At 51.9% G+C, this 21,083-nt stretch overlaps 9 protein-coding genes across 9 annotated transcripts; 4 read left to right on the top strand and 5 right to left on the bottom strand.

Moving 5' to 3' along the window:
- The first annotated feature begins 134 nt into the window (after positions 1 to 134).
- Positions 135 to 1,884, top strand: BJX67DRAFT_53340 (RING finger domain protein). Its single transcript, XM_071035126.1, has one exon. It carries the CDS (start codon positions 343 to 345, stop codon positions 1,834 to 1,836), a length of 1,494 nt encoding a protein of 497 aa, XP_070887281.1. The 5' UTR covers positions 135 to 342; the 3' UTR covers positions 1,837 to 1,884.
- Positions 1,885 to 2,242: 358 nt separating this feature from the next.
- BJX67DRAFT_350393 (mitochondrial 54S ribosomal protein mL40) lies at positions 2,243 to 3,040 on the top strand. The gene is made up of 2 exons (XM_071028816.1): positions 2,243 to 2,517; positions 2,592 to 3,040. Exons 1-2 carry the CDS (start codon positions 2,301 to 2,303, stop codon positions 2,933 to 2,935), a joined length of 561 nt encoding a protein of 186 aa, XP_070887280.1. The 5' UTR covers positions 2,243 to 2,300; the 3' UTR covers positions 2,936 to 3,040.
- Positions 3,041 to 3,409: 369 nt separating this feature from the next.
- Positions 3,410 to 4,257, bottom strand: rho2 (putative Rho GTPase Rho 2; the record flags this gene model as incomplete). The annotated part of the gene is made up of 5 exons (XM_071031080.1): positions 3,410 to 3,697; positions 3,751 to 3,942; positions 4,003 to 4,008; positions 4,066 to 4,144; positions 4,223 to 4,257. 5 exons carry the CDS (start codon positions 4,255 to 4,257, stop codon positions 3,410 to 3,412), a joined length of 600 nt encoding a protein of 199 aa, XP_070887279.1.
- Positions 4,258 to 5,714: 1,457 nt separating this feature from the next.
- Positions 5,715 to 9,674, top strand: BJX67DRAFT_53255 (putative stress response protein Nst1). Its single transcript, XM_071035125.1, has 5 exons — positions 5,715 to 6,897; positions 6,979 to 7,223; positions 7,277 to 8,852; positions 8,904 to 9,023; positions 9,078 to 9,674. Exons 1-5 carry the CDS (start codon positions 5,856 to 5,858, stop codon positions 9,551 to 9,553), a joined length of 3,459 nt encoding a protein of 1,152 aa, XP_070887278.1. The 5' UTR covers positions 5,715 to 5,855; the 3' UTR covers positions 9,554 to 9,674.
- An 823-nt stretch (positions 9,675 to 10,497) lies between these two features.
- Positions 10,498 to 13,440, bottom strand: BJX67DRAFT_350385 (vacuolar protein sorting-associated protein 35). Its single transcript, XM_071028815.1, has 4 exons — positions 12,672 to 13,440; positions 11,640 to 12,616; positions 11,036 to 11,584; positions 10,498 to 10,967 (listed from the first exon to the last, which is right to left on the bottom strand). The coding sequence occupies exons 1-4, from the start codon at positions 13,243 to 13,245 to the stop codon at positions 10,650 to 10,652; spliced, it is 2,418 nt and encodes an 805-aa protein (XP_070887277.1). The 5' UTR covers positions 13,246 to 13,440; the 3' UTR covers positions 10,498 to 10,649.
- A 745-nt stretch (positions 13,441 to 14,185) lies between these two features.
- On the bottom strand, positions 14,186 to 14,701 carry BJX67DRAFT_380107 (uncharacterized protein; the record flags this gene model as incomplete). The annotated part of the gene is made up of 1 exon (XM_071032722.1): positions 14,186 to 14,701. One exon carries the CDS (start codon positions 14,699 to 14,701, stop codon positions 14,186 to 14,188), a length of 516 nt encoding a protein of 171 aa, XP_070887276.1.
- Positions 14,702 to 15,812: 1,111 nt separating this feature from the next.
- On the bottom strand, positions 15,813 to 18,237 carry BJX67DRAFT_387399 (transcription factor TFIIIC subunit TFC6; the record flags this gene model as incomplete). Its single annotated transcript, XM_071034213.1, has 2 exons — positions 15,813 to 16,839; positions 16,896 to 18,237. The coding sequence occupies 2 exons, from the start codon at positions 18,235 to 18,237 to the stop codon at positions 15,977 to 15,979; spliced, it is 2,205 nt and encodes a 734-aa protein (XP_070887275.1). The 3' UTR covers positions 15,813 to 15,976.
- Positions 18,238 to 18,572: 335 nt separating this feature from the next.
- On the top strand, positions 18,573 to 19,953 carry BJX67DRAFT_53127 (uncharacterized protein). Its single transcript, XM_071035124.1, has 2 exons — positions 18,573 to 18,851; positions 18,899 to 19,953. The coding sequence occupies exons 1-2, from the start codon at positions 18,816 to 18,818 to the stop codon at positions 19,862 to 19,864; spliced, it is 1,002 nt and encodes a 333-aa protein (XP_070887274.1). The 5' UTR covers positions 18,573 to 18,815; the 3' UTR covers positions 19,865 to 19,953.
- On the bottom strand, positions 19,953 to 21,033 carry BJX67DRAFT_53070 (dolichyl-phosphate beta-D-mannosyltransferase). Its single transcript, XM_071035122.1, has 2 exons — positions 20,764 to 21,033; positions 19,953 to 20,675 (listed from the first exon to the last, which is right to left on the bottom strand). The coding sequence occupies exons 1-2, from the start codon at positions 20,865 to 20,867 to the stop codon at positions 20,042 to 20,044; spliced, it is 738 nt and encodes a 245-aa protein (XP_070887273.1). The 5' UTR covers positions 20,868 to 21,033; the 3' UTR covers positions 19,953 to 20,041.
- Positions 21,034 to 21,083: the final 50 nt, after the last annotated feature.

Below are 21,083 nucleotides of genomic sequence, written 5' to 3'. Positions count from 1 at the left end.
ATGGAAGCCGCGCTTCGCATCCGATGATCCATGCAATTCTTGGCATTCTTCTCGACTCAATGGTATTCCTTCCCATTTCCATTTCTACCCAAGCTCAAGCGACCGTGCATTTGTAGTGGTTGGCGAGATTGGTATATTATTGCGGAATCCAACTTTTCCCCCCGTCCTCTTTGTTCTGTTTGCCTAAGGTTCCGACCTCCTTCCGTTATTACCTTTTGCGCAGTCGCCGATACATGAGGCGGCCGATCGGTATATCGATCTCGACACAGGATGCTGTCCGAATTTTCATTCCTCAAACGAGTGCTATACTTTTCTTGAACAGACAACTCGCCAACTACGGCCATGGCCTCACTTCCGAGGTTGTCGGCTTCAAGCAGACCGCAGTCCTCTGAGACTTCCGCCACCCTAACACCGCAGCCTAACCAGAGCCACGACAACCAACTCCCGTTGAATGAGTCTTTAGGAGAGGATGAAAGTGTGGTTCTGAACAGGTCTGAAGCCGGTGATGGCGGAAAGACCGACAATAGATCAATCATTCAGAGCGTGGTAACCGTCAACTCGCCATCGAACAACATGAATACTACAGAGGAGCCCCGGAAATGCTGGATCTGTTATACTGATGAGACAGAAGACACCCCACTCAACTCCGAATGGCGATCACCTTGCCCGTGTGCCCTGACTGCCCACGAAGCTTGCCTTCTTGATTGGCTTGCCGACCTAGAAAATCCGCGGGCCCGGAAACGCAACGGCCGCAACGCGAAAATGGTATGCCCGCAGTGCAAGACTGAGATCATCGTTACCCGTCCGCGAAGCTATATTGTGGATATTGTGAGATTAGTTGAGCGGGTAGCCGGTAGGCTGGTCCTTCCAGGAATGGTGTTCACCCTGGCGGGCACCGTCTGGGCTGGATGCTGTGCGCATGGAGTCTATTCGATGTACTTTGTCTTCGGAACTGAAGAGGCGAAGCATATTTTGGAAGAAGCCGCAGATGGCACGTGGAATTCGGGTCTGAATCTCGGGTTACCGCTCATCCCATTGGTGTTGATCTTCTCGCGGACACGCTATGCTGAGGGCCTCCTCCCTGCCATTCCCGTGCTGTTCTTTGCGACGCATAACCCCGGGCATGAACCAGACCTTGACCTCTGGCCTCCTAGTGCTGCGGTGACATTCGCAGCTCTACCATACATCAAGAGCTTTTATGGCGCTTTGTATGAACGACTATTCGGCAAGTTCGAGCGGAGGTGGATCGCCGAGGTACAACCACGCCAGGCCGATATTAATGAATTCGATGATAATGCACCGCCTGAGCATCCAGAGCCGGATCCAGTTCCAGCAAATAACGGACAAATTTTGATGGAGTTTGACTTGGAGTTCCAAGTTGGTCTGGGAAATGATGAGGCGGGACCGCAACAGGTTCTTGGGTTAGATGAGGGAGATGGACGACATCAACAGCAAGGAGGGCAGCAAGAGCAGCAACAGGTTGGTGGAGGCAATGGTCAGGCTTTGGGTCTCGGGCAACGAGACGTCAATCTTGTCCACGAAACAAGCAGCCTTGCGGATATTGTGCTGGGAGCACTTGCGTTCCCAGCTATATCAGCATCCATGGGCGGACTCCTCAAGTACGTCCTGCCACAGTCGTGGACTACGGCATCACCACTTGAACGCGGGAGACCCGGCCTTCTGCAAAGTAGATGGGGCCGAAGTGTGGTTGGAGGTTGTGTGTTTGTGCTTCTGAAAGATGCGTTGGTATTGTATTGCCGATGGAAGCTAGCACAGACGCATAGGAGACGAAAAGTGTTGAATTACGATCGGGCGAAGAAACAAGGCGCTAGGTAACTTTCTCAATGTTCTCTCAATCGAGGCTCTACCTGCCTTCATGAAACTGTGATGATGCATTCTTGGCGTTTCTGTGATTACATGTACCTACTATTCCTATGGATTCGGCGGAAGCGACCCGGCCAGCGGGCCGGGCTCGCAGGGGACACAATCAATAATCCACCATTGTGCACGAAAGGGAAATTGGTTGAAACCTTTTGAGGCTAGCCTGCAATGTGTAAAGACGATAGGCCGTAAATTGGATGTCTTTTGGGGTGGATATGCCCGATCTTGAGGTAACTTATTGAAGCTAAAGATTCGCCAATATTCGAAGCGATTTATATTGGTGTTCAAGATCGCGCTTAGATTAGCGCGCGCTTCGCCGACAGCCGAAAAAGTCTCCCCAAACCCAATTCAACATCGCCCTGTTACCTATCTCATCCAAGCTTGACCTCACCAATTGAAGGGGAAAAGTTTGATACACAATGCCGACCCTATCCATGTCTCCCGTGCTTGTCTCGCTAGCGAATGTCTTCAAAATCCCCGTCTCCCAAACAACCCTCCGCCCAACCATAGCCCTTCTCAACCAGCCTGCGAAATCGAAGCCGTCTCCACCAAGAACACAAGAAGCAAAAGCAACCTTTTCGACGACCCGGCCCCTCCTCAAACGTAAGGCGGCTACACCGGTTGATAAGAGAGTTAGTACGTCTCGGAAATTCCTTCCCCCCTCTCAAGACCCGCAGATTTGTACTGGTACTAATAGACGTTTTTACTAGCATTAATCCGCTACTTCCTTCACCACCCCCTAACACCTCGGCCCCTCCGATTCAGTCGAAACCGCTATCTTCGCCACTGGACGATCCACCGTGCCTGGCAACTCCACCAGGCTAACCGCCGTCGCGCAAACCAGCTCGAACTCCAGCGGCAATGGCAAGCCATGAACGCTGCGTGTGAAGAATTGCGTACGGGTGCTGGGGATGGAGGAAAACTGTTTAGGAAGAGTATGATCAAGACGGGGGTGTTTAGGGACATGTTCCCTATCGAGTATGGGCGGTTGCAGACCGAAGGGCCGGGTGAAGGTTGGAATCATGAGTGGACGAGGCCAGAGGTGAGGAGGTAGTGGGATGTTTGGTCGGCGGGTAAGGAGATGAATTAGAGAGGGGTCTCTGTATTTTACCCAGGTTTCTAATCATGTATAATAGAAAGATTGAATGATGATGGAGTGTTTTTTAAGAGAATTGATAAAGCTATGCAAGGATTGAAGATACCAGGTTCAACTAAAGGAGGGAACTCGGAGTGGCCGTAGAAAGCCACCAAGAGGGTATCCGGGAAAAGACATCATCGCAAAGCAAAGGAGTGCGGGTGGTAGACTGCGTAACATATGACTCTGCAAGTCAAGAAATGAAAAGGAAAGCCAACCGAACGCCAGGAATGCAAGATATATCACAACAACCGATATTTATCCAGGAGCCCTCCGTTTTCAGGTCAAATATACCACCACCCGACGCGGGGAAAGATAAACCATCTAGTATCCACCAAGATCGGAAGAACGGGGAGAAGTATGTGTATCACAGTGGGTTATGCATTGCTTCCGTCACAGCACAATGCAGCACGACGATTTCCGGTTGTCGAAGGTAAGAAGGGCGGCGCGGGTCGCAGCCTCGAAGACGTCATCGACACCTTCTCCGGTCAAAGACGAACATTCTAGATATTTTCGCGCCTTGATCTGCGTAGCTGTATCATTCCCTTCCCTCGGAGTTACAAATCGAAGGGACTTCTTCCGCATCTCCTCAATGGCACCGGGGTTCTCGCGGAGATCCTTCTTCAATCCGACTAGGATGATTGGTACACCGGGGCATCGCTCATTGGCTTCCTCAATCCACTGGTGCAAGAACTCACTTAGAACTGGCAGGTCTTAAAAAGGGAGCCACAAACCTTGATCTTGACGTTCTCTAGAGAATCCGGAGTATCCACCGCAAATCCAATCAGGATAACGTGTGCTTTTGAGTAGGCGAGTGGGCGCAGTCGCTCGTAATCTTCTTGGCCTGCTGTATCCCACAGTGCTAGTTGGACCGACCGGCCATCTACCCTGCAATCCGTCACGTAGCTCTCAAATACTGTAGGGACCTGTCGCACGAGTTAGTTATTGACGGGGGGTAGATATGCTTGGAGAGGACGTAGACGGACATAATGCTAGAAGAAACCGATTAGAACCAATTCATCAGCGTGGCAGGTTGGGTGAATACTCACTGTAGGGAAGTACCCCAGAGTAAAGACACTTAGTAAACTCGTCTTTCCACAAGCACCATCTCCAATGATCACTAACTTCCTACATTGCTGATATGTCAGAAAGTCTCAAGGGCAAGTTTACGGAATTTAAGAGCCACGTAGAGAGGTCGGGGACTACCTTCGCATCACATTGTCGTTCTGTTGTTGGGCCATTTTGCATGGGTGTTGGTGAGTCGAATGCCGTTCAAGGGTGGAGATGACAGGCAGAAACCACGCGGGCAGTAGCCCTCAGATGAGCGCGACTCGATCCGAAAGAGGGATCGGGGGGAAGAGGAGAATTCGAGGAGACTTTCGGGGAAGGCAGTCCGATCGGATGGAAGAAGGGGAAAAGACGCCGAGCTGAGAAGTTTGAAAATCAGTCCCCTCCCCTTAACAGCTCGGACTAACCGCTGGGGCTGCACTGGATGGGCTCTGGAGAGCGACTTGATCGCTTTTGGGAGCGTTCTAGAAGGCGGTCGACCAGGCAAAGACGTTGCGAGCCACGGTATCGAAGACACTTTAAAGACGCTCCAGAGACGGCGAGGACGGGAATCAACTTTATAATTATGCTTGTTCTATTCTTGACCGCGCGTTTTCGTAGAATCGAACCCACTTTTCAGCGCTCGAGTGAGATATTTGTCTCAGTTCTGGAGGAATTGGTTCTATTTATGAAGTTTGAGTCGAGGATTCTGCTTCGGAGAACCAAAAGCAAAGCAATCAGTGCAGCGCTGTCGTGGATAGAACTGAGTGGCATAAATTACGCTGCGCTTTTGCTGATCAGAAACATTGTCTCCAGCTGGCGTTTGATGGTCAGTCCGCGTTGGTTGCCTGACTTGTCTTGTCTGTCAGTCCATTTTTGTGCCTGAGGTCTCACAGTGAGTGGTAAGGCTGGCTAGTATCACCAAGAAGGGGGATCCTGGCGCTCCGTAGAGTACCAATCATCGGGGAGGATGATTTTCTATTGTTTTATAGGGATAGGGTAATTGTGCCATCCAAGTATTCAGGATCCAGCTCCTTGTATGGTCTCAGCTCGTCTGCCCATGGCCCAAGACTCGAAGAGAGGGCTCGCTTATAGCGCGGCTATCAAGGCTGTCCTTTGCGGCCAGCGGCAGGGCAACCACCCAGGGCCATCGAGAGCCCAACTTGCGGCGTTAAGATCCAGTTTATCCAGGGGTCTCGTCCCCGTCGCTTCGATTGCTGCTCTGCAAGACGTTCAATTCATGAACCTTCGACCTCTCCGACCTTCTCGTCAGCCTCAACGCGTCTCTCCGCCCTCCCTCCCTTCCCCTAGCCCGTTTCGTCGAGCCGCCTGGCCAATTTCCACCCCTCTTTCCGCCCTCATTTCACCCCATTTGTCGAGCGCCCATTGTACCTTGGCTCCCCACCAGCCACTTGAACGCCGCTTTTCTTTCAGTCGCGAGTTCCAGGACTTGGGCTTCGCTCTCACCATCGCATCTCCCTCTCAAGTTCTTTTCGCCCAGTCTCCCTGAGACCGTCCTGGTGAGCCTTTTCGATTTTTGCTGTCTTCTGGTCTTTCGCTGAGAGGCTCCTCCGATCCTCTCTATCCCCGTCGATTCTGAGCCGTTTGGCTCCGCCTCCTCCCGGCAGCTCCTGTGGGCGGGCTGCAAGACTGCACTGGCACCTGAATTCACAAAGATCTCGGGGTGTCTTATTTGACCCTGGAGACATAGGGTGTCCGTGTCTCTCCCTGCGAAAATAATTTACGATTCGATTCCTGCTCAGGCCACACCCGGACCAACTTCAATTCCACAATGTCCAGTCATGTGCCAGTAACGGCCCCTACACATCCTACAAACCTCGAAAACTCAACACTCGACGACTCTCGTGACTCTCCGATGCCAGCTCTGAACCCCGTTTCGGTAAATCGAAAGAAGCAAAAGCGACGGGAAAAGGCCGCTCGTTTGGCGGCGGAACGGCAGGCGTCGAACGGGCATGCACAATCAGAAAGCGTCGACGTCAAAGTTTCCGGTCACGCCGCACTCGAGAGCCACCCGCGCGACTTGGGCGTCAATAATTCTAGTGAGGAAGTGTTAAATGGGCGCAGAGGCGACGTTCAAGAGCTCCCACATTCTTCTGAACTAGGCCACAACGAACAGCAAACAGCGACTCGGAAATCAAAAAAGAAGAAAGGGAAGAAAGGCCGTAATGGATCCCAAGCGAGCTCTACTCCTTTATCCACCCCCTCCGTCTCCCTGTCCCACGCTATTACCCAACCGATACCTCCGCACTTTGATTCCCGGTCCTCCCCAAAGCCAAGCAAGGAACGCAGCATATGGAATACATCAACGCAAGAAGAAAGAGAAAATATAAAGACCTTCTGGTTGGAACTGGGCGAGGAGGAGCGGCGCCAGCTCGTCAAGGTAGAGAAGGATGCCGTTCTGAAGAAGATGAAGGAGCAACAGAAGCACTCGTGCAGCTGTACCGTATGTGGCAGGAAACGGACTGCAATCGAAGAAGAGCTTGAAGTTCTTTACGACGCCTACTATGAAGAGCTTGAACAATATGCCAACAATACCCAAGGCACATTTGAAAGAGGACCGCCAATCGTCCCCCCACACCGACTGTACCAACCGCCACTCCGGCCACCCAGCCATCACACCCACTTTCAAGACCAGTTCCACCATTCAAGAGGCTGTGTCCACGAATTGCCCGAAGATAACGAAGATTTGGAGGACGACTACGACGAAGATGAAGAGGACGATGAGCCGTACAGTGACGTTGAATCCGAGGACGAAGAAACGCGTGCCGCCCGTGCAGATTTTTTTGCATTCGGGAATAGTCTAACGGTCAAAGGTAATACTTCTGATATGTCGGTTTCATGTTTTCTGGACCTTAGGCTGATTTTGCGTTCTGTCTCTCCTTCCCTATATTCAGATGGAATTCTCACCGTTGCAGACGACCTATTGAAAAATGACGGAAAACACTTTATCGATATGATGGAACAATTAGCGGAGCGCCGCATGCAACGTGAAGAGGATACACAATACGGCATAGCCGCAGCACATCAGTCTCTCCATAGTGGTCATGATCATGGCCCTTTAGACGACGAAGACTATGACGACGACGAGGACGACGACTATGATAGTCAAGAGGACGAAGACTACGAGGAGGATGAAATGGTCTGTCTTTTATTTTTCGAATTATGTGGCGAGTTAGGGCTGACGAGTGGTAGGATGCAATGACGGAAGAACAACGCATGGAAGAAGGCAGACGCATGTTTCAGATATTCGCAGCAAGGATGTTCGAACAACGGGTCCTCACGGCTTATCGAGAGAAGGTAGCTGAGCAACGCCAACAGAAGCTCATCGAGGAGCTCTTGGAGGAAGAAACGCGTAACGAGCAACGGAACGCTAAGAAGGCTCGAGAAGCTCAGAAACGGAAAGACAAGAAGAAGATGCAGAAGTTAGCCAAGGATGAGGAGAAGGCCCGTCGGGATGCTGAGAGGGCTGCGGCGGAAGCTGCTGCTAAAGCTGAACAGGAAAGAAAGATGGAGGAGCAGCGGAGAAAAAAGGAGGAGCAGCGGAAGAAGCGAGAGGCCGAACGAAAAGCCCAGGATGAAGAGCGCGCTCGGAAAGAAGCTGAAAGACAGAAACGTCTGCGAGAAGAGAGGGATAGACAGGCGGAAGCTGAGCGTAGGCAGCGCGAGCAGAAGGAGCAGGAGAAGAAACGGCGAGAGGAGGCTCGCCGAAAGGAGCGCGAGGAACGTGAATTGAAGGAGCAGAAGGCGAAACAGGAACAAGAATGCAAGATGAGAGAGGAGCAGGCGAGAAAGGAACGAGAAAAGGCAGATTTGGAGGAGCAAGAGAGACGTAACTTGCATAGCAGGCGAACGTCCGTTCCTATGCCGCCGAACCCGCTCTCGACGCCCGGAACATCTGCGCACCAGCGGTCACCACCTCACTTGCAGTCCGCGACGCCAGTGGTTCCCAAAGCTCCAACTCCCGCCAGAGCACGGCGATCCCCTCAGCAGGGATCTCACTCCTCGTCTCCACGATCCCAACCAGCCAGTACAGAGGCATCACAGATGTCACCAAGATCCGTTCCCCTATCGCAATCGTCTGGGTCCTCAGTCATTTCGAAACATGCTACCGGCCATCACCCCATGCTTCCCCATCCCTATCCCACGACACCCATGTCTCCCCTCGGGAGACTGCACCCTCCTGGGCTCTCGCCGTCGAACCCTCCGGGATTGCCTGGGGTAGCCCCTCGACCCCCAATGGGTCATGAGCTACCCACATACCCCCCGCATTCAAACCCGTTCCTCAATCAGCATCGAGGGTTTCAGGCGCCTAACGGGATTTCGGCACCTCCGGGAATGAACGGGGCGCGCCCCGTGGCTCCCGGTCGAGGCTTCCCTCTCGAAGCTCCTGGACTGCCTTTCCATTCCCAGCCATCGTTGCCCGGCGCTTTCACACCACAGCCGGGTGCTTTACCACATGGGCATTCCAGGCAGCCGTCCGGCTCCTTCGACCGATCTCCGCTTGACACAAATGTTCAACCGTTCCCAATCTCGCGGCCTAGCCCAATCAAGCGTCCACCTAGTACTCAGCAAGACCACGGCACCCTGAGGGAAATGGACGAACTTAGTGCTCAATTGGGCAGTAGTGCTCTACTTGATGATACTGATGTCACGCTTACATCGTCTCAGCTTTCTCAGTCTCTACCAGGGTCTACCGCTGCCGCATCAATGCCAGGTCCAGCACGAGCCAGCTTTACTGGCTCCTCGCTGTTTCCGGCTCCCCTCAGTGGTGAGTCCAAGCGCTCCTCTTGATTCTACGTACGAATTGACAAAATTACAGTACCGAAGCATGGAAATTTCCCGATCAGTCCCGCCGTAGGAGGTAACCCATGGGGTACCCAGGTCCCCCTGGCTGGGGCCTCTGCCTTCCCCAGTGACCGAACATGGGGGATATTACCTGGTCAGTAGTAGTTGAGCGCAGTGTAAGAACCAATATTGACTAACACGATGTTAGGGAGCGGTTGGCCAGATAATAATGCCTTTGGTACTACCGTCCATCATCGCGCTCACACTTCTCGTCCTGTCGCCATTCGACTCCTGGTGATTCAAGCTTGCAAGCAACTCAGCATGATGAGCACCTCTGAAGGCACAGATGGTTATCATGAAGCGAATGCAGTTCTCCGCCAAGTTGAGCAACTGCAACCGTCGAATGAGCCCCCTATCCCTCTTAAGGAAATGCTCGACATCTGCGATACAGAAGGAAACCCGCAAAACGGAGGTGGTTCATTCTCGACTCGAAGCAACGAGACTGGTGAGTTCGTCAAGTTCGAGCCAGATACAAACAGCGCGCCCTCCGCGCAACGCGGTGGCATCGCCCCCGGCGAAATCGGGAGCCCTATCCCTGGCAGTAGTATTCCAGCGTTTGGGGGTGGGGGGACGCCCCCTGCCTCCGTCCTCCGACAACCGTTTTCTCCACCCACTGGTTTCTAGTCTAGGCGTTCCGGGGTAGCTTGGGAGATTCTTTTTTTCCCTGGTTTCATGGTCAACATTCTGAGATGAAGAGCTTCCTGCAATCAAGGGTCTTATTATGGGTTGAAGCGTCATGTCATGTCCTACCGAAATTCTCATCTTCGTCATCACCATATTTTTTTCCCACCGTCCTCCGTTCTACTCGTACCTACTACTGTATGCATGTACGTGATGTTCACCAAGTCGTCTTTTCCGCCTCCTCATGGCGCTCTTCGTGTTCGCCTTCCTACTCCTGTGCTTTCTACTCATACATGGCGATTTTTGTCGTCATGCCTTGTATCTTTTATCCCCATTCTTTACTACGCCAAGAGAACTTTCCGAATTCTCTTTCTTTCATGGAGCCTATGCATCGCCCTGAGGCCTTTGAATCAACGAAGCAGAATTGCATGGTCGAGGTTCTTGATCTCGCGCGGTTTTTTTATGCCTTTTTCTGTCCAAATTCTCCTGCTAGTGATCATAGTACTAGTCCTAGTGGCAACTGATATTAACATGTGCACGGCCTGCGGTCCGGTGAAGATAGTGCCTTCCCCTTCTGGTCTCTCCTCGTCAATAAGCTTAATAAATCAGGAAGGTGAAATGATGTTAAGACTCAAGATGGAAAGAACAGCCGGCTCCTCCCCCCGAGTCATGGTTAATGCACTTGCAATTTACGGAAAGGATGAAAGATAACTTGATCAAATTGTATTGTACTACATTGTGAGATTCACGCTCCAAATATTGAGGCTCTCCAATTCAACAGAGAACAGGCAAAGAAATGAATAACAAACAACAGCGTAGTGTAGTTTTATGAGGCTAAAGGTCCAAAACATGGATGTAGCTGGACATGATAATACAGCTAATATACTACTAGGACTAGTACTCAGGGGCCACTACAAGGCCTCCAGGCTCGGGTACGGCTGCGAGAGAAAAAAGGCAGGAAAAGGGAATCTTACAAGCACACTAGTCTTTAGCGACAAGTTCAAAGACCACACCTATACAATGTCAAGATTGAGGAACCAAATCCCTCATCCACCAGAGCAGGGAGCACAAAACCGCGACACTCCTCCAGAGCTAGGATCTAGGATCTAGGATCCGTAATGACTCCTTCAAACTCCCGAGACCGGATATACTCCAACGTCCGCTGGAAATGCCTTTTCGGATTCTCAAGCGCTGGATTCGGCTCATCCTGGTCCGTCTGGAGATTTGAGTGGATAAGTTCGATGAGACCGTTCAGATACTTGATTGTTACGGTCTCATTCTGTTGGTCGAAATAGTATACGTAACGATTTAAAATTTCCACAAAGAGCTCGACAGAGACGGCGGTATCCATGCAGGCGTCAGCTACGCGGAGGGCACGTTGGAGGCATTCGAGAACGCGTTTGCCGTCGCGGTAGAGCTGCAAATCGAAATAACTTTGTTAGGAAAAACACGTATTTGGGGTAAATGAGGGTTAAAGGGACGTACATCCTTGGGGTCTTCTTCCCCGCGGTGAGGGTTCTCGATTACCCACCATAGGTGACTGGCGAGATAGACTGCGCGGCACTGGTCGGGTTTCTTTAGGAGCTTGCTTCCATGTAGAGCGGCTTTGGTGATGAGGGTATCGTAGTTTTCTTTGGAGAAGCCTCGAGTGCCGTGGAGAGCCCCCGCGATGATACAGACAGCTTGGAACTGGGCCCGCGAGTCGCTGATTGAGTCTTCATAGATTGTGAAAGCCTGAGCAAAGAATTCGTAGCTGAACTCTTCAAACCCAGTTTGGTCTGCTACTTCACCACACATTATGAATAACCGTAATGCGAGATCGGCACACCCTGGGTTAACGCGCTGGTATAGATTGTTGACACATTGATGCAAGAATCGGTAGAGTGCGGAAGATTGTGATTGCCAGTTATCATCGTAATGCTCGCGGGATTTGAGTTTCCGCGCCAGACGGATTGAAGAGCTGACGATGGCTGGGAAAGTGTATCGTATTCTTTCGTTGCCGTCCAGATATCCTTTTCGAACTGCTTGAAGCAGCTAGATCGTAGTTAGCCAACAGAGAACGGAGGGAAACGGAAAGGGTTTCTGTTACCTTGAGTTGAGTGTCGTTGTCTGGAGCTTGCAACAGATGAACTATTCTCGCTAACCACCCTTGTTCTTCTATCGCTTCGTCCGATTCGCCTCGTCGTTGAGATTGCAACCCAGGATATCCTCCGCCTTGTTGTGCCCCTTCCTTGATCAAAACTCGCAGAGCCTGTAGCACACGGTCTAGATTTTCCGTCGTTGTTATCAGGGTCCGGTTCTTTAGCAGGCTCCGAGCGATCTCGCCCGCAACAGAGCGTCGTGTGGGATATGATTGAGATGTTAAGAGTGGGATGTAATGCGGCAAGGCTAAAGCTGTGAATATCGAGACGTATGAGTGGAGGGGAGCAACTAGAAGGTGCAGGAGGCTCTGTTGTGTCGGTGCAGCGTGTAAATCTGCATGGTCGGTATACTGGGCGGTTTCTTTGGTAGCAAACTGAAGGACTTGGTCAACATACTCCAAATGCTGAGGGTAGGTGTTAAGCGCCAGGTTGACGAGTGAAACCAGCAGTGCCATGGTATCCGGAATCGGTAGATTGCGGGACTTAATGAGGCCGACTACTTGTTCGTAGAAAATGTCGTACAACCTAACATCTTGGGGTGCGCTGGGCTTCTCGGCGTCGTCTTCTCCGTTCGCGGTCGGCGCTTCATCGGCGGCTTTCGTCACCTCCTGTGCCTCGTCTGTTGTTTGCTCAACACCGTTTTCCTGAGCGGTGGTTGTCTCGGCATCTTCCTTCGGCTTTCGCTGGGCTTCCTCGGAGAGCTTAAGATTTTCAAGAAGTTTCGTCATGGCTTCCTCTTCACGTTGTTTCTTAGTCTCCAGGTCGATAGATGTCTCAGCCTCGCGAGCCGCGTAAGACGACAGACGATCCATCAGTCCTATAACAATCTTCTTCAGATCCACGTGCGGGTTAAGTCGCGCAATGGCAGATAGTAACAGATCGAGTGTATGGAGATGGAACTCGTCGGGGAACACCTTGGTGATGACTGTGAATATTAGATTAGCACGTCGCATGTCTCAAAGCCTGGCGGATCCCCTCACCTTCAAGCAGATATTCCTGCGCCAGAACGTCCCGGCACTGTACGACCTGTTCTAATAGCGCTTGCAGAATCCCAGACTTGTACGTATCCAGATCTACCAACTGGCTAAGTCGAACAACGTTACTGCCAACCAGCAACTCCAGCTCTCGGCGCTCTTGCATGCGCTTCTCCCGCTCCCGGGATGGACCCTGGTGCTGAAGCCTGACCCAAAGCTTATTCATCTCCACGAAATTGGTCAGAATGAAGTTGATTGAGTCCTGGATGTTACCCTCGGGGCCGTCTCCGGTTCCCTCGGGCAGGTAATCCCTCGCCTGGCCGGAGAGGTAGTATCTTAGAAAGAGTCCGCGAATTGGATGCTGAACACCCCGACTCATTTCCATCATATCCTTCATGATTTCCTTGACCGGAGCATCCTCCACAGACATGTACACGGTGCCGACGGTGATCATCAGGTAGAGACGGGGGATGATATTTCCCGCGTACTGTACCAGCTCGTACAAGTCGGCAAGGTGATTAACGGGGTGGTTCTCTTTCAGGTACACGGAAAGGTGTCGTAGGGCATCGAAGACAGCCATGTACAGCTCGTAGTATTGCTTCGGGCCTAAGCTTGGTGTTCGGAGCTCAGAGACGAAGGTAGACCTAGTTCGAAAAAACACATGGTATCAGTTACTATTACTGGCATATTGGCAGCAGGGGGAATCGCAAAATCGGCGTCGCATATCAACTGCTGCCTGAGGGCTCGAACCCACCCGCATTTGAGCGCATCCATTAACTTCCCTGGAGTCTCGAGGCATTTTCGCATCATAGCAGACTGTTGGCGCACAACCCCCAATGCCTCCTCCAGCAGGCGGCTCTGGTCTTCGGAGGGGGCTACGGAGGTGGCCATGGTGGTTATGTGATCTGATCCAGCACAGGAGGCTTGATAGCGGAGAACTGGTCGTTGCAGCGGCTTGGTTTAGGCGGTAAACGGCTGGGTTGGCAAAGACGAAGATAGGGCTGAGGAAGGAAGGGACGCTATGATGGGGGGGGTTCGAGGAAGTTCAATTTCCATCGATGAGTGAAAGGAGTAGGTTCATCAATGAGCTAGAAACAAGAGGAGTGAAGGAGTTGGGGGGTTGAAGGAGCTCGACCTGGAGTTGCTGCGGACATGCGACCAGACTGCCAGTACGTCACGGTATTTGTAACGGTATTACGACTACCTAGTACTTGCACCCTTGGTAAACTCTGCGTCCAGTCTGTACAATAAAAGTATCCAATCTATTGAGCAGAAATATCAAAGCGCCAAATATGAATGTGTGGTCGAGGAATCCCGGAATTTACCTAGGTAGTCTCGTAAATGTCGTGCCAGCCGTTAGCCGTTGAATCCATCAATCTTCACTCTTCATAAGATAAATGCCCCAGTATTGTAGAATCACATCGAAGACATCTGGTACACGCGGTGCGTTTCCAGTGTACTCTGCTGTCTCAATCCCTCAAAAATGCGCCATTCAAGCTTCTAATATTGAAGGCCACGCTTCATGATTCGGTCGAATTAAGCAGACCACGGAGGAAGTGAGGCATATACTCGGTGCCATTCGCACCACGAGCTTTGAGTTTGGAATAAGTCGTTAGGGTCTCGTTGCTGTGAGGCTTGAAATGCGAGCTGATAGACTTTCCAAAGGCACGCGCCAGCCTGTCCATGGCAGTGAAACCACGAGGCATGGTATCCGCCTGAGTAACTGGTGTTGCACTTGGTGTTGGGAGGGTGGAGGCGCTGCCGTGTACAATGGTACCCCATAATGGCGACGGAGAGGGCGAGTGAGTCGGGGTTTGCGTCACCGTCACTGTTTGCAGGGAAGCGCCGGGGACGGTCACGGTCTCGATGGCGGTTTCTACTACTGGCCGTTGGGGAGCGTTTGGAAAGGCCCCAACGTTGACAACATCGTATCCTACACTCTTGCGTTGGATCGCACTGTTTGCACTGTGTCGAGCGAGAGGAACCGCGCACGATGTGAGGGCAAGAGCGAAGCAGACCAGTACCGAGCTGTGCATGATGTCAAGGGTTGGATTCAGGAATCAAGTACAACAGGCGGAGCTAAAAAGGAAAACAGAGAGAGGACGGTATTCTTCGTCTGCGGCGAGGCGCAGAAGATTGTGATGGACAAGACGATGGTCAGTCGAGAGAGACAGCAATTTATGAAGGGAGAGGAGGACAATCACATGGGATAGAAAGCTCGAAACCAAAGGAAAGCGTAGATCCGCGCATGCAGAATGATCCGCAGCTTCGACGCATCATATTCAAGCATTACGATAAGTTAGCTGGCGCGTCCTGGTGTTCTGGCTGACAGCTCTCGCCGAGTATCGAGGAGGCTGGGACGATCTGGGCAAAACATCGGGTTTGCCAGCCACGGTATTTTTTCTCGTCATCATAGAATCATCCACATCGAGGCAATTCTTTCATTCTCGTGCTGGAACCAACGATCCGGAGCCCGAGTTCTTTCTTTCTTCCAGGTTCCCCAAATTGCCAAAACACACGATTTAGTCTCCTGCTGTGGCTGTGTTTCGCATATTGTGGCGTTCCCCACCACCCTCCCAGCCAGACTGGGAGGGTTCTGACGAGGTCCACGGGTAAATGCCAGAAACATTTGCATGTCTATTATTAGTTAACTTGTCTGCCTGTCGCTTCCTGCTATACGCGCAATGCGGCCGAAATCATCATCCTTACACATCCAGAGATATGCGTGTTCTGGCTGGGATGTATGAACACTCCAAACATCCAGGTCGTCCAGACTCGTACTGCGAGTCATGGTGCTGCTTGTACTTCCTATGAGTAATCGTACCTGGTACTCTGCGCCTGGAAACTATTTTGGAATCCACTCTCGTTTCCAGTCCAATGTCAGACGCCCGAAACGTTTGACGAAACTGAGGAATGTGGAATTGGTCCCTTGGCAGATCGTAGCAGCATGAAGTGAGGGGATAGATTTGAGGATACCGAATCATCACGAGAGCCCTCAACCCTTGAACTTCTGACTGGGTATAATGCCATCGCTCGTGCCGTCCGAAAAGCCGGCCAGCACTCCGCTATCGCCCCATGGAACGAGACCGCTCGAAGCCAAGGAGAGAAAGCAACTTCCCATGATGGAATGTGATGGCCACGCCCGAGGGCAGCGTTTCCATGTGATCCACTTGCTGTTGCGCATTTATGCAGGGCAGAGCATATGTAACGTGTCTAGCAGTCATAGAAAGCGACCCGTCAGACCGTTTCAACCAATGCGTAGGACGATGGGATTCGACTTGGCCACGAAAAATGGAAAGCACGGGTTTAAGTTACATTGCAAGATCTTCAACCCGAAGGAGGCCGCATCCCAAACCGGCACTCGCCCATCCCGCGCATGATTGATTCGGATTCCATGACAGTGTCGTGATATGAGTCTGTTCTTCATAGATAGTGATGACCATAGTTCCATTAATCAACTTACGGTCTCCCATCATATTGCGCAACAGACTAATGCTCTCGGCGCGGTATCCGTCGTAAAACCGGCTGGTCCCAGAGCTTCTCGGTTCCTCCCCTCGAGCCCAAGTATGAGAGAACCAGGTCTGCTGCCACTGCTTTTCTTTGGCGTGAAGAAGCCTTCGCAGGGGATTTGTCGCAATTACTGACCCTCCAGTACACCCGAGAAGCACATTCGGGTGCCAGGAGCTGCTCGTCGCTAGAGCAGAGATGGTGCTCGGAAGCCGGGCGACGGCTGTTGTTGTGTAAAAGCGCCGCAGGGTTAGAAGACGTACAAAATCATTTTCGTCGCTGGAGATAAAAGACTGCAGCCAGGGCGAATATGTTAGATGAGGCGAACCCACTCTCATGCGGGTAGCATCCACCACATCTTTCTCGCAATCAGCGAGTGAAGACAGCCGTGTTTCCCCGTCCATGGACGTAGTCACAACCAGATGGGGGTATGTTGGGAAAGCAGATGCAATGTTGAGTATATAAGTTGAATGGATCGGGTGGTAAACATAGGGCAATGAACTTATTTTTGACCCAGACTGAGGTTGAACAGACAGCGGTGCAATGCTCCACACAGCAACGAACCCGTTCGCGCAACCAACAGCAATGTCGCTTGTGGACAGCCACGTCACACAGGTACATACTGTTGAAGGAGGCTTGGCTTGAAATACAGGAGAATGAACCCGATCTAGGAACGGTAAGCGGCAAACCCTTCATGCTGGTTGGCATCAACTCAGGACTTACAGTAATCGGCCTTGTTAGGATCTCTGCTAATTTTCACAGAAATGACCCGAACGTAGCCGTCACTATATACCCCCGCAAGAAGTCCGATGTCTTTGTAAGCGTCCGTATCATCCTCATCCCGCGGCTCCCGGGGAATAGGGCACCAGGCCATCCGCCTCAAGTCACCCCAGTCAGTACATAGAGCCAAGCGTAACTTGGGCGTGAAGCTCATGTCGATCGTCTTTGTAATACTATCGCCCTTATCGGCTTTGAACGACCAGAGCTGCAAAGCACAAGGATAAGGGGGTGATGGTCGAAATGCCGGAGCCGCATGATCTTTTAGAGGATCCGGATACACCTCCTTTTGCACATTCGTGATAGGAGCAGCAACAGCTAGATACTGGTGGAGGCCGGTCTGATTTGGCGCCCAGGCCGCACATTGAACGCGCTGGCCGAGATTGATAATCCAGCCCTGACGCTTCTTCTTGTGCTTTTCGGGTTGAGTTTGATCGGTAGTTCGTCGACCCCTGGCCTCTCCCCATGCATCCCCAAAGTTGAGGACATCATACTGGTCAAGAGTAAACCCCTTTTGGTTGTTAGCTGGGCCCAGTAACACGGTATGCATCCCTCCCTGGGGAGCCGGCATGAAAGTCTGGCGCGCTTCCCTCTCCGGTATCGACTCAACCCGCTGCCAGTCCCTCGGCCGCGTACCAAAATGATCGCTGTAGTACCAGTCCCAGCCACGAGAAGTCTCCCTCTTTAGATCATCCGGCTCAGCACCGAATGTCGAGCCGTACTTGTAATCTTGCAAGCTCTGTGCCTCATCTAACGAGACACGAGTCGGGAATGTGGAATCGATTCCTCGGGACCACCGGTCTCTTGCATACAAGATGGCCAGAATATCTCTCTCATCAAGACCAAATGTCGCCTGCAGATGTACAGACTTCCCGACTTGCTCGAGGGGGTTCCAAGTCCCCCGGGAGTGGGTCTCTTCGCCGGTGAGTGCAAGAGTGCCACCAGGCTGTCGCTTCTGGGTAGATCTCGGCTGTGAGATTTTCGGCGCTTTGTGACGACGACGGCTACCTTTGTTCACTTCTAAAGCAGCTCCGACCTCTCCCCCTTCGGCATCATTCTCCGTGGCGGCATCCTCATTCTGGGAAGAATCATCCTCCGAATCGTCATCCTCTTCTTCTTCCCCGGGAGGTGCCTGAAATTCCTCATCGGAGTAGTCATCCAGGACTTGTTCCTTGCCCTTGTTTCGTGGGGTCTTGCTCGTTTCGTCGGCAGAATTTGACTCCAACTCATCATTAGCGTACGTTATCCGGACGCCAGAAAGACGACCGGACCTACGAGTTGAGGGCATGGTAGGCAGCTGTTCCGCTAAAAATTCTTAGGTCGAGCATTTCTGCAACCAGCTAGGCAGGGGAAGGAGAGCGCCGACTTCTCAATAGCTCAATGTTGAAAGAGCAGACCGTGCAATCACCTTTAAGCCAAATCAGCTGAGACTCAGAGGGTTTTCATAGATGAGGGCCGTTGTTCGCTCAAGTGAGAGAAGGAAGGAGACACTGCACCTCTGGAATGAGCACGAGAACGAATCATTCAACCTTGGAAACATCGCCGCCAATCCGAGTTAGGTCTAGCTCAAGTCTTGGCACCAGGACTTCAAACCAGACGGGAATTGCGAGAGTCCTCCCAACGAAGCTTTGCGCAGCAGGTCAGAGCAGGGAGCGAGTCTCAAGCTTCAGTCTCCATTTTTGGAAGTCAGGTAGAGCTGTGCCAGATTTACAATCGACTAGTCGTAGTGGTACTCCGAGTAGAAGTCCTGCGAGTAGGACGGAGTTGGTCGCTCAACCCCGCCAAACCCGATCGAAGAGTAACACCTTCGCTCTGCGTTGCTCTGCGAGCCCCAAGTCGCTACTTTAAGCAACACCTTACGATATCATGGCCCTCTCATATCCAGGCACATTACACAACTATGTACGCGAGATATGCCCACGGTTCAAGACTGAAGTTAACACTCCTAGGCTCCCCACTTGGTCACCTTCGAATTCAGTTTGCCAAACATAGCCACCAAACCACACAGTCTGCTCTTCGTCGGCGGTCTGACTGACGGCCTTTGCACGGTCCCCTACGTCCATGAGATCGCAAAGGCCTTGGAGCGAACGGAATGGTCTATCTTTCAACTCCTACTCTCCTCCTCCTACGGTGGCTGGGGAATAGGTAGTCTCGATCAAGATATTGAAGAAATCGGCCAATGCGTCGAGTACGTCCGTAAATTGAAGCAGAATTTCACTTCTACCGTCGCTGGCGCCGCTGGCGCCGCTGGTAAAATCGTCATAATGGGCCATTCCACTGGAAGCCAGGATGTCCTGCACTACCTGCACTCACCGAACCCACTCCCGCGCAACCCCGATGTTGACGGGGTGCGAGGACTTGTTCGTCCGGTTGTAGATGGGGCCATCATGCAAGCGCCCGTCTCAGACCGTCAGGCAGTGCTTTCGGTCATTCAGGGGAGTTCGAAGTCGCGCGAGGCGTACGAGAGACTTGTGGAGTTTTCGCGGAGCCAGCCTGCTCGTTCGATTTGTCCGATTGAGCTTACCGGGTTGGTCGGATTGCCTCCAGATACGCCGGTGAGTGCGAGGAGATTTTGGAGCCTTGCGAGCCCGGAGAGCCCAGAGAGACCGGCGGAAGATGATTTATTCAGTACAGATTTGACGGATGAGCGACTTGATGAGACGTTTGGGAGGGTTGCGAAGAGTGGGCTGCTTCGGAGAACGCTAGTGGTAATGTATTCTGGGAGTGACGAGTATGCGCCGGACGGCGTTGATAAGGAGGCCTTAATGGCACGGTGGAGACGTGCGACTAATGCCGGAGGGCACACATGGGATGATGAAGCTAGCGGGGTGATTCCTGGAGCGAGTCACAATGTGCGCAACGAGGGACAGGCGTGGTTGATTGACCATCTTATCAACTATCTGAACCGGATTTGAGAGATTGAACGGCTCTGTAAAGAGTAGATAAGCAGTAGGAACCAATAAATCAACAAGAACTTATTATGAGACGGAGATACTGGACTTGGCAATTATTATACAGGATATCGGAGCAGACGCGACGGCCATCACAGTGACAGATATGGGTAAGAAGAGAACAGCAAAAGAAGAACCATGTCAAACCTTCAACCAAAGAGTAAAAACACCCTTCAGATACTCAACGATCTCATGGCCCCCCAACTTGCTCTCTCCATACAGTCGATCAACAAATGTAATTGGACACTCTGCGACCTTGAACCCCATCGCCTTTGCCCGAACCATCATCTCCATCTGGAAACTGTAACCCTTACTCTGTGTACTGTGAATCACCTTCTCTAGCACATTCTTCTTGTACAACCGAAAGCTCCCCGTCAAGTCACTAACCCCAGGCATAAGCATAACGTCCGCGATCAGGTTCGCCGTCCGTGATGTGAATTTCCGAAACAGGTCCCACCCATACACGCCTCCCTTGGTCTCGTCACGGCTGGCGTAGCGTGTACCGCTAACGATGTCGGCATCCGTTTCCTTCTGAATGCGGATCATCTCAGGGATGAACTTGGGGTGGTGGCTGAAATCCGCGTCCATGATTATCACGTAGTTGCCGCGGACGAATTGCAGGCCATGGATATATGCGGTTCCAAGGCCGAGTTTACCGGCACGGGGCTTGAGGACGATATGCTCGGCGCCCCAGACTTGTTGGAGCTGTTTAGCGACTTCGAGGGTGCCGTCGGGGGAGCCGTCGTCGACGATGATAACCTCCCAGTTCAGGTTGCTGTGAGCGCAATTCATTAGCTTTGGTTCGCATTCGCTTTCGTTATTCGTTTGCGTCATGAAAATTGTAGAGGTAGAAGGGCTCTCACTTCTCTCGAAAGGTGCGCTCCAGAAGCCAGCATATGATAGGGAGGTTCCTCCGCTCATTGTAGGTTGGGAGTATTACGGAGTATTTGTTGCTCCCGGAACCCATCTTGTCTGCAAAAAGGGGTAGGCGAGTAAATTGGAAGCAACGGCAATTTGAACCTGAAGCTGGTGGGGATGATGGTGAGGAGGATGATAGAGAGAGAGCTTGTTGTTGGGTCGGATGCTGCTCAGAAACAAAGTGGCGGAAGATCCGTTACGGTTGCCAAGGAGCGACTTGGTAATCTGGGTCGGATGCAAACTATATCCTTACACCATGATTTCC

This window comes from Aspergillus lucknowensis, assembly GCF_044049455.1.
Source record: "Aspergillus lucknowensis strain CBS 449.75 chromosome Unknown BJX67scaffold_14, whole genome shotgun sequence".
NCBI classification, from domain to species: domain Eukaryota; kingdom Fungi; phylum Ascomycota; class Eurotiomycetes; order Eurotiales; family Aspergillaceae; genus Aspergillus; species Aspergillus lucknowensis.
The sequence above is the reverse complement of the archived record's forward strand: the minus strand, read 5'-3'. Positions and strand labels throughout refer to the sequence as shown.

Excerpts from the sequence above, each read along its gene's own strand:
- BJX67DRAFT_53340 (XM_071035126.1), top strand. The coding sequence starts at position 343 with ATGGCCTCACTTCCGAGGTTGTCGGCTTCAAGCAGACCGCAGTCCTCT.
- BJX67DRAFT_350393 (XM_071028816.1), top strand. The coding sequence starts at position 2,301 with ATGCCGACCCTATCCATGTCTCCCGTGCTTGTCTCGCTAGCGAATGTC. Across the intron at positions 2,518-2,591 it reads ACCGGTTGATAAGAGAGTTA|CATTAATCCGCTACTTCCTT; the intron begins GTACGTCTCGGA and ends CGTTTTTACTAG.
- BJX67DRAFT_53255 (XM_071035125.1), top strand. The coding sequence starts at position 5,856 with ATGTCCAGTCATGTGCCAGTAACGGCCCCTACACATCCTACAAACCTC. Across the intron at positions 7,224-7,276 it reads ACTACGAGGAGGATGAAATG|GATGCAATGACGGAAGAACA; the intron begins GTCTGTCTTTTA and ends GACGAGTGGTAG. Across the intron at positions 8,853-8,903 it reads GTTTCCGGCTCCCCTCAGTG|TACCGAAGCATGGAAATTTC; the intron begins GTGAGTCCAAGC and ends ACAAAATTACAG.
- BJX67DRAFT_350385 (XM_071028815.1), bottom strand. The coding sequence starts at position 13,245 with ATGGCTGTCTTCGATGCCCTACGACACCTTTCCGTGTACCTGAAAGAG. Across the intron at positions 11,585-11,639 it reads ACAACGACACTCAACTCAAG|CTGCTTCAAGCAGTTCGAAA; the intron begins GTAACAGAAACC and ends ACTACGATCTAG. Across the intron at positions 10,968-11,035 it reads GGGAAGAAGACCCCAAGGAT|CTCTACCGCGACGGCAAACG; the intron begins GTACGTCCCTTT and ends TTCGATTTGCAG.
- BJX67DRAFT_53127 (XM_071035124.1), top strand. The coding sequence starts at position 18,816 with ATGGCCCTCTCATATCCAGGCACATTACACAACTAT. Across the intron at positions 18,852-18,898 it reads CAGGCACATTACACAACTAT|GCTCCCCACTTGGTCACCTT; the intron begins GTACGCGAGATA and ends TAACACTCCTAG.
- BJX67DRAFT_53070 (XM_071035122.1), bottom strand. The coding sequence starts at position 20,867 with ATGGGTTCCGGGAGCAACAAATACTCCGTAATACTCCCAACCTACAAT. Across the intron at positions 20,676-20,763 it reads GAGCGCACCTTTCGAGAGAA|CAACCTGAACTGGGAGGTTA; the intron begins GTGAGAGCCCTT and ends TTGCGCTCACAG.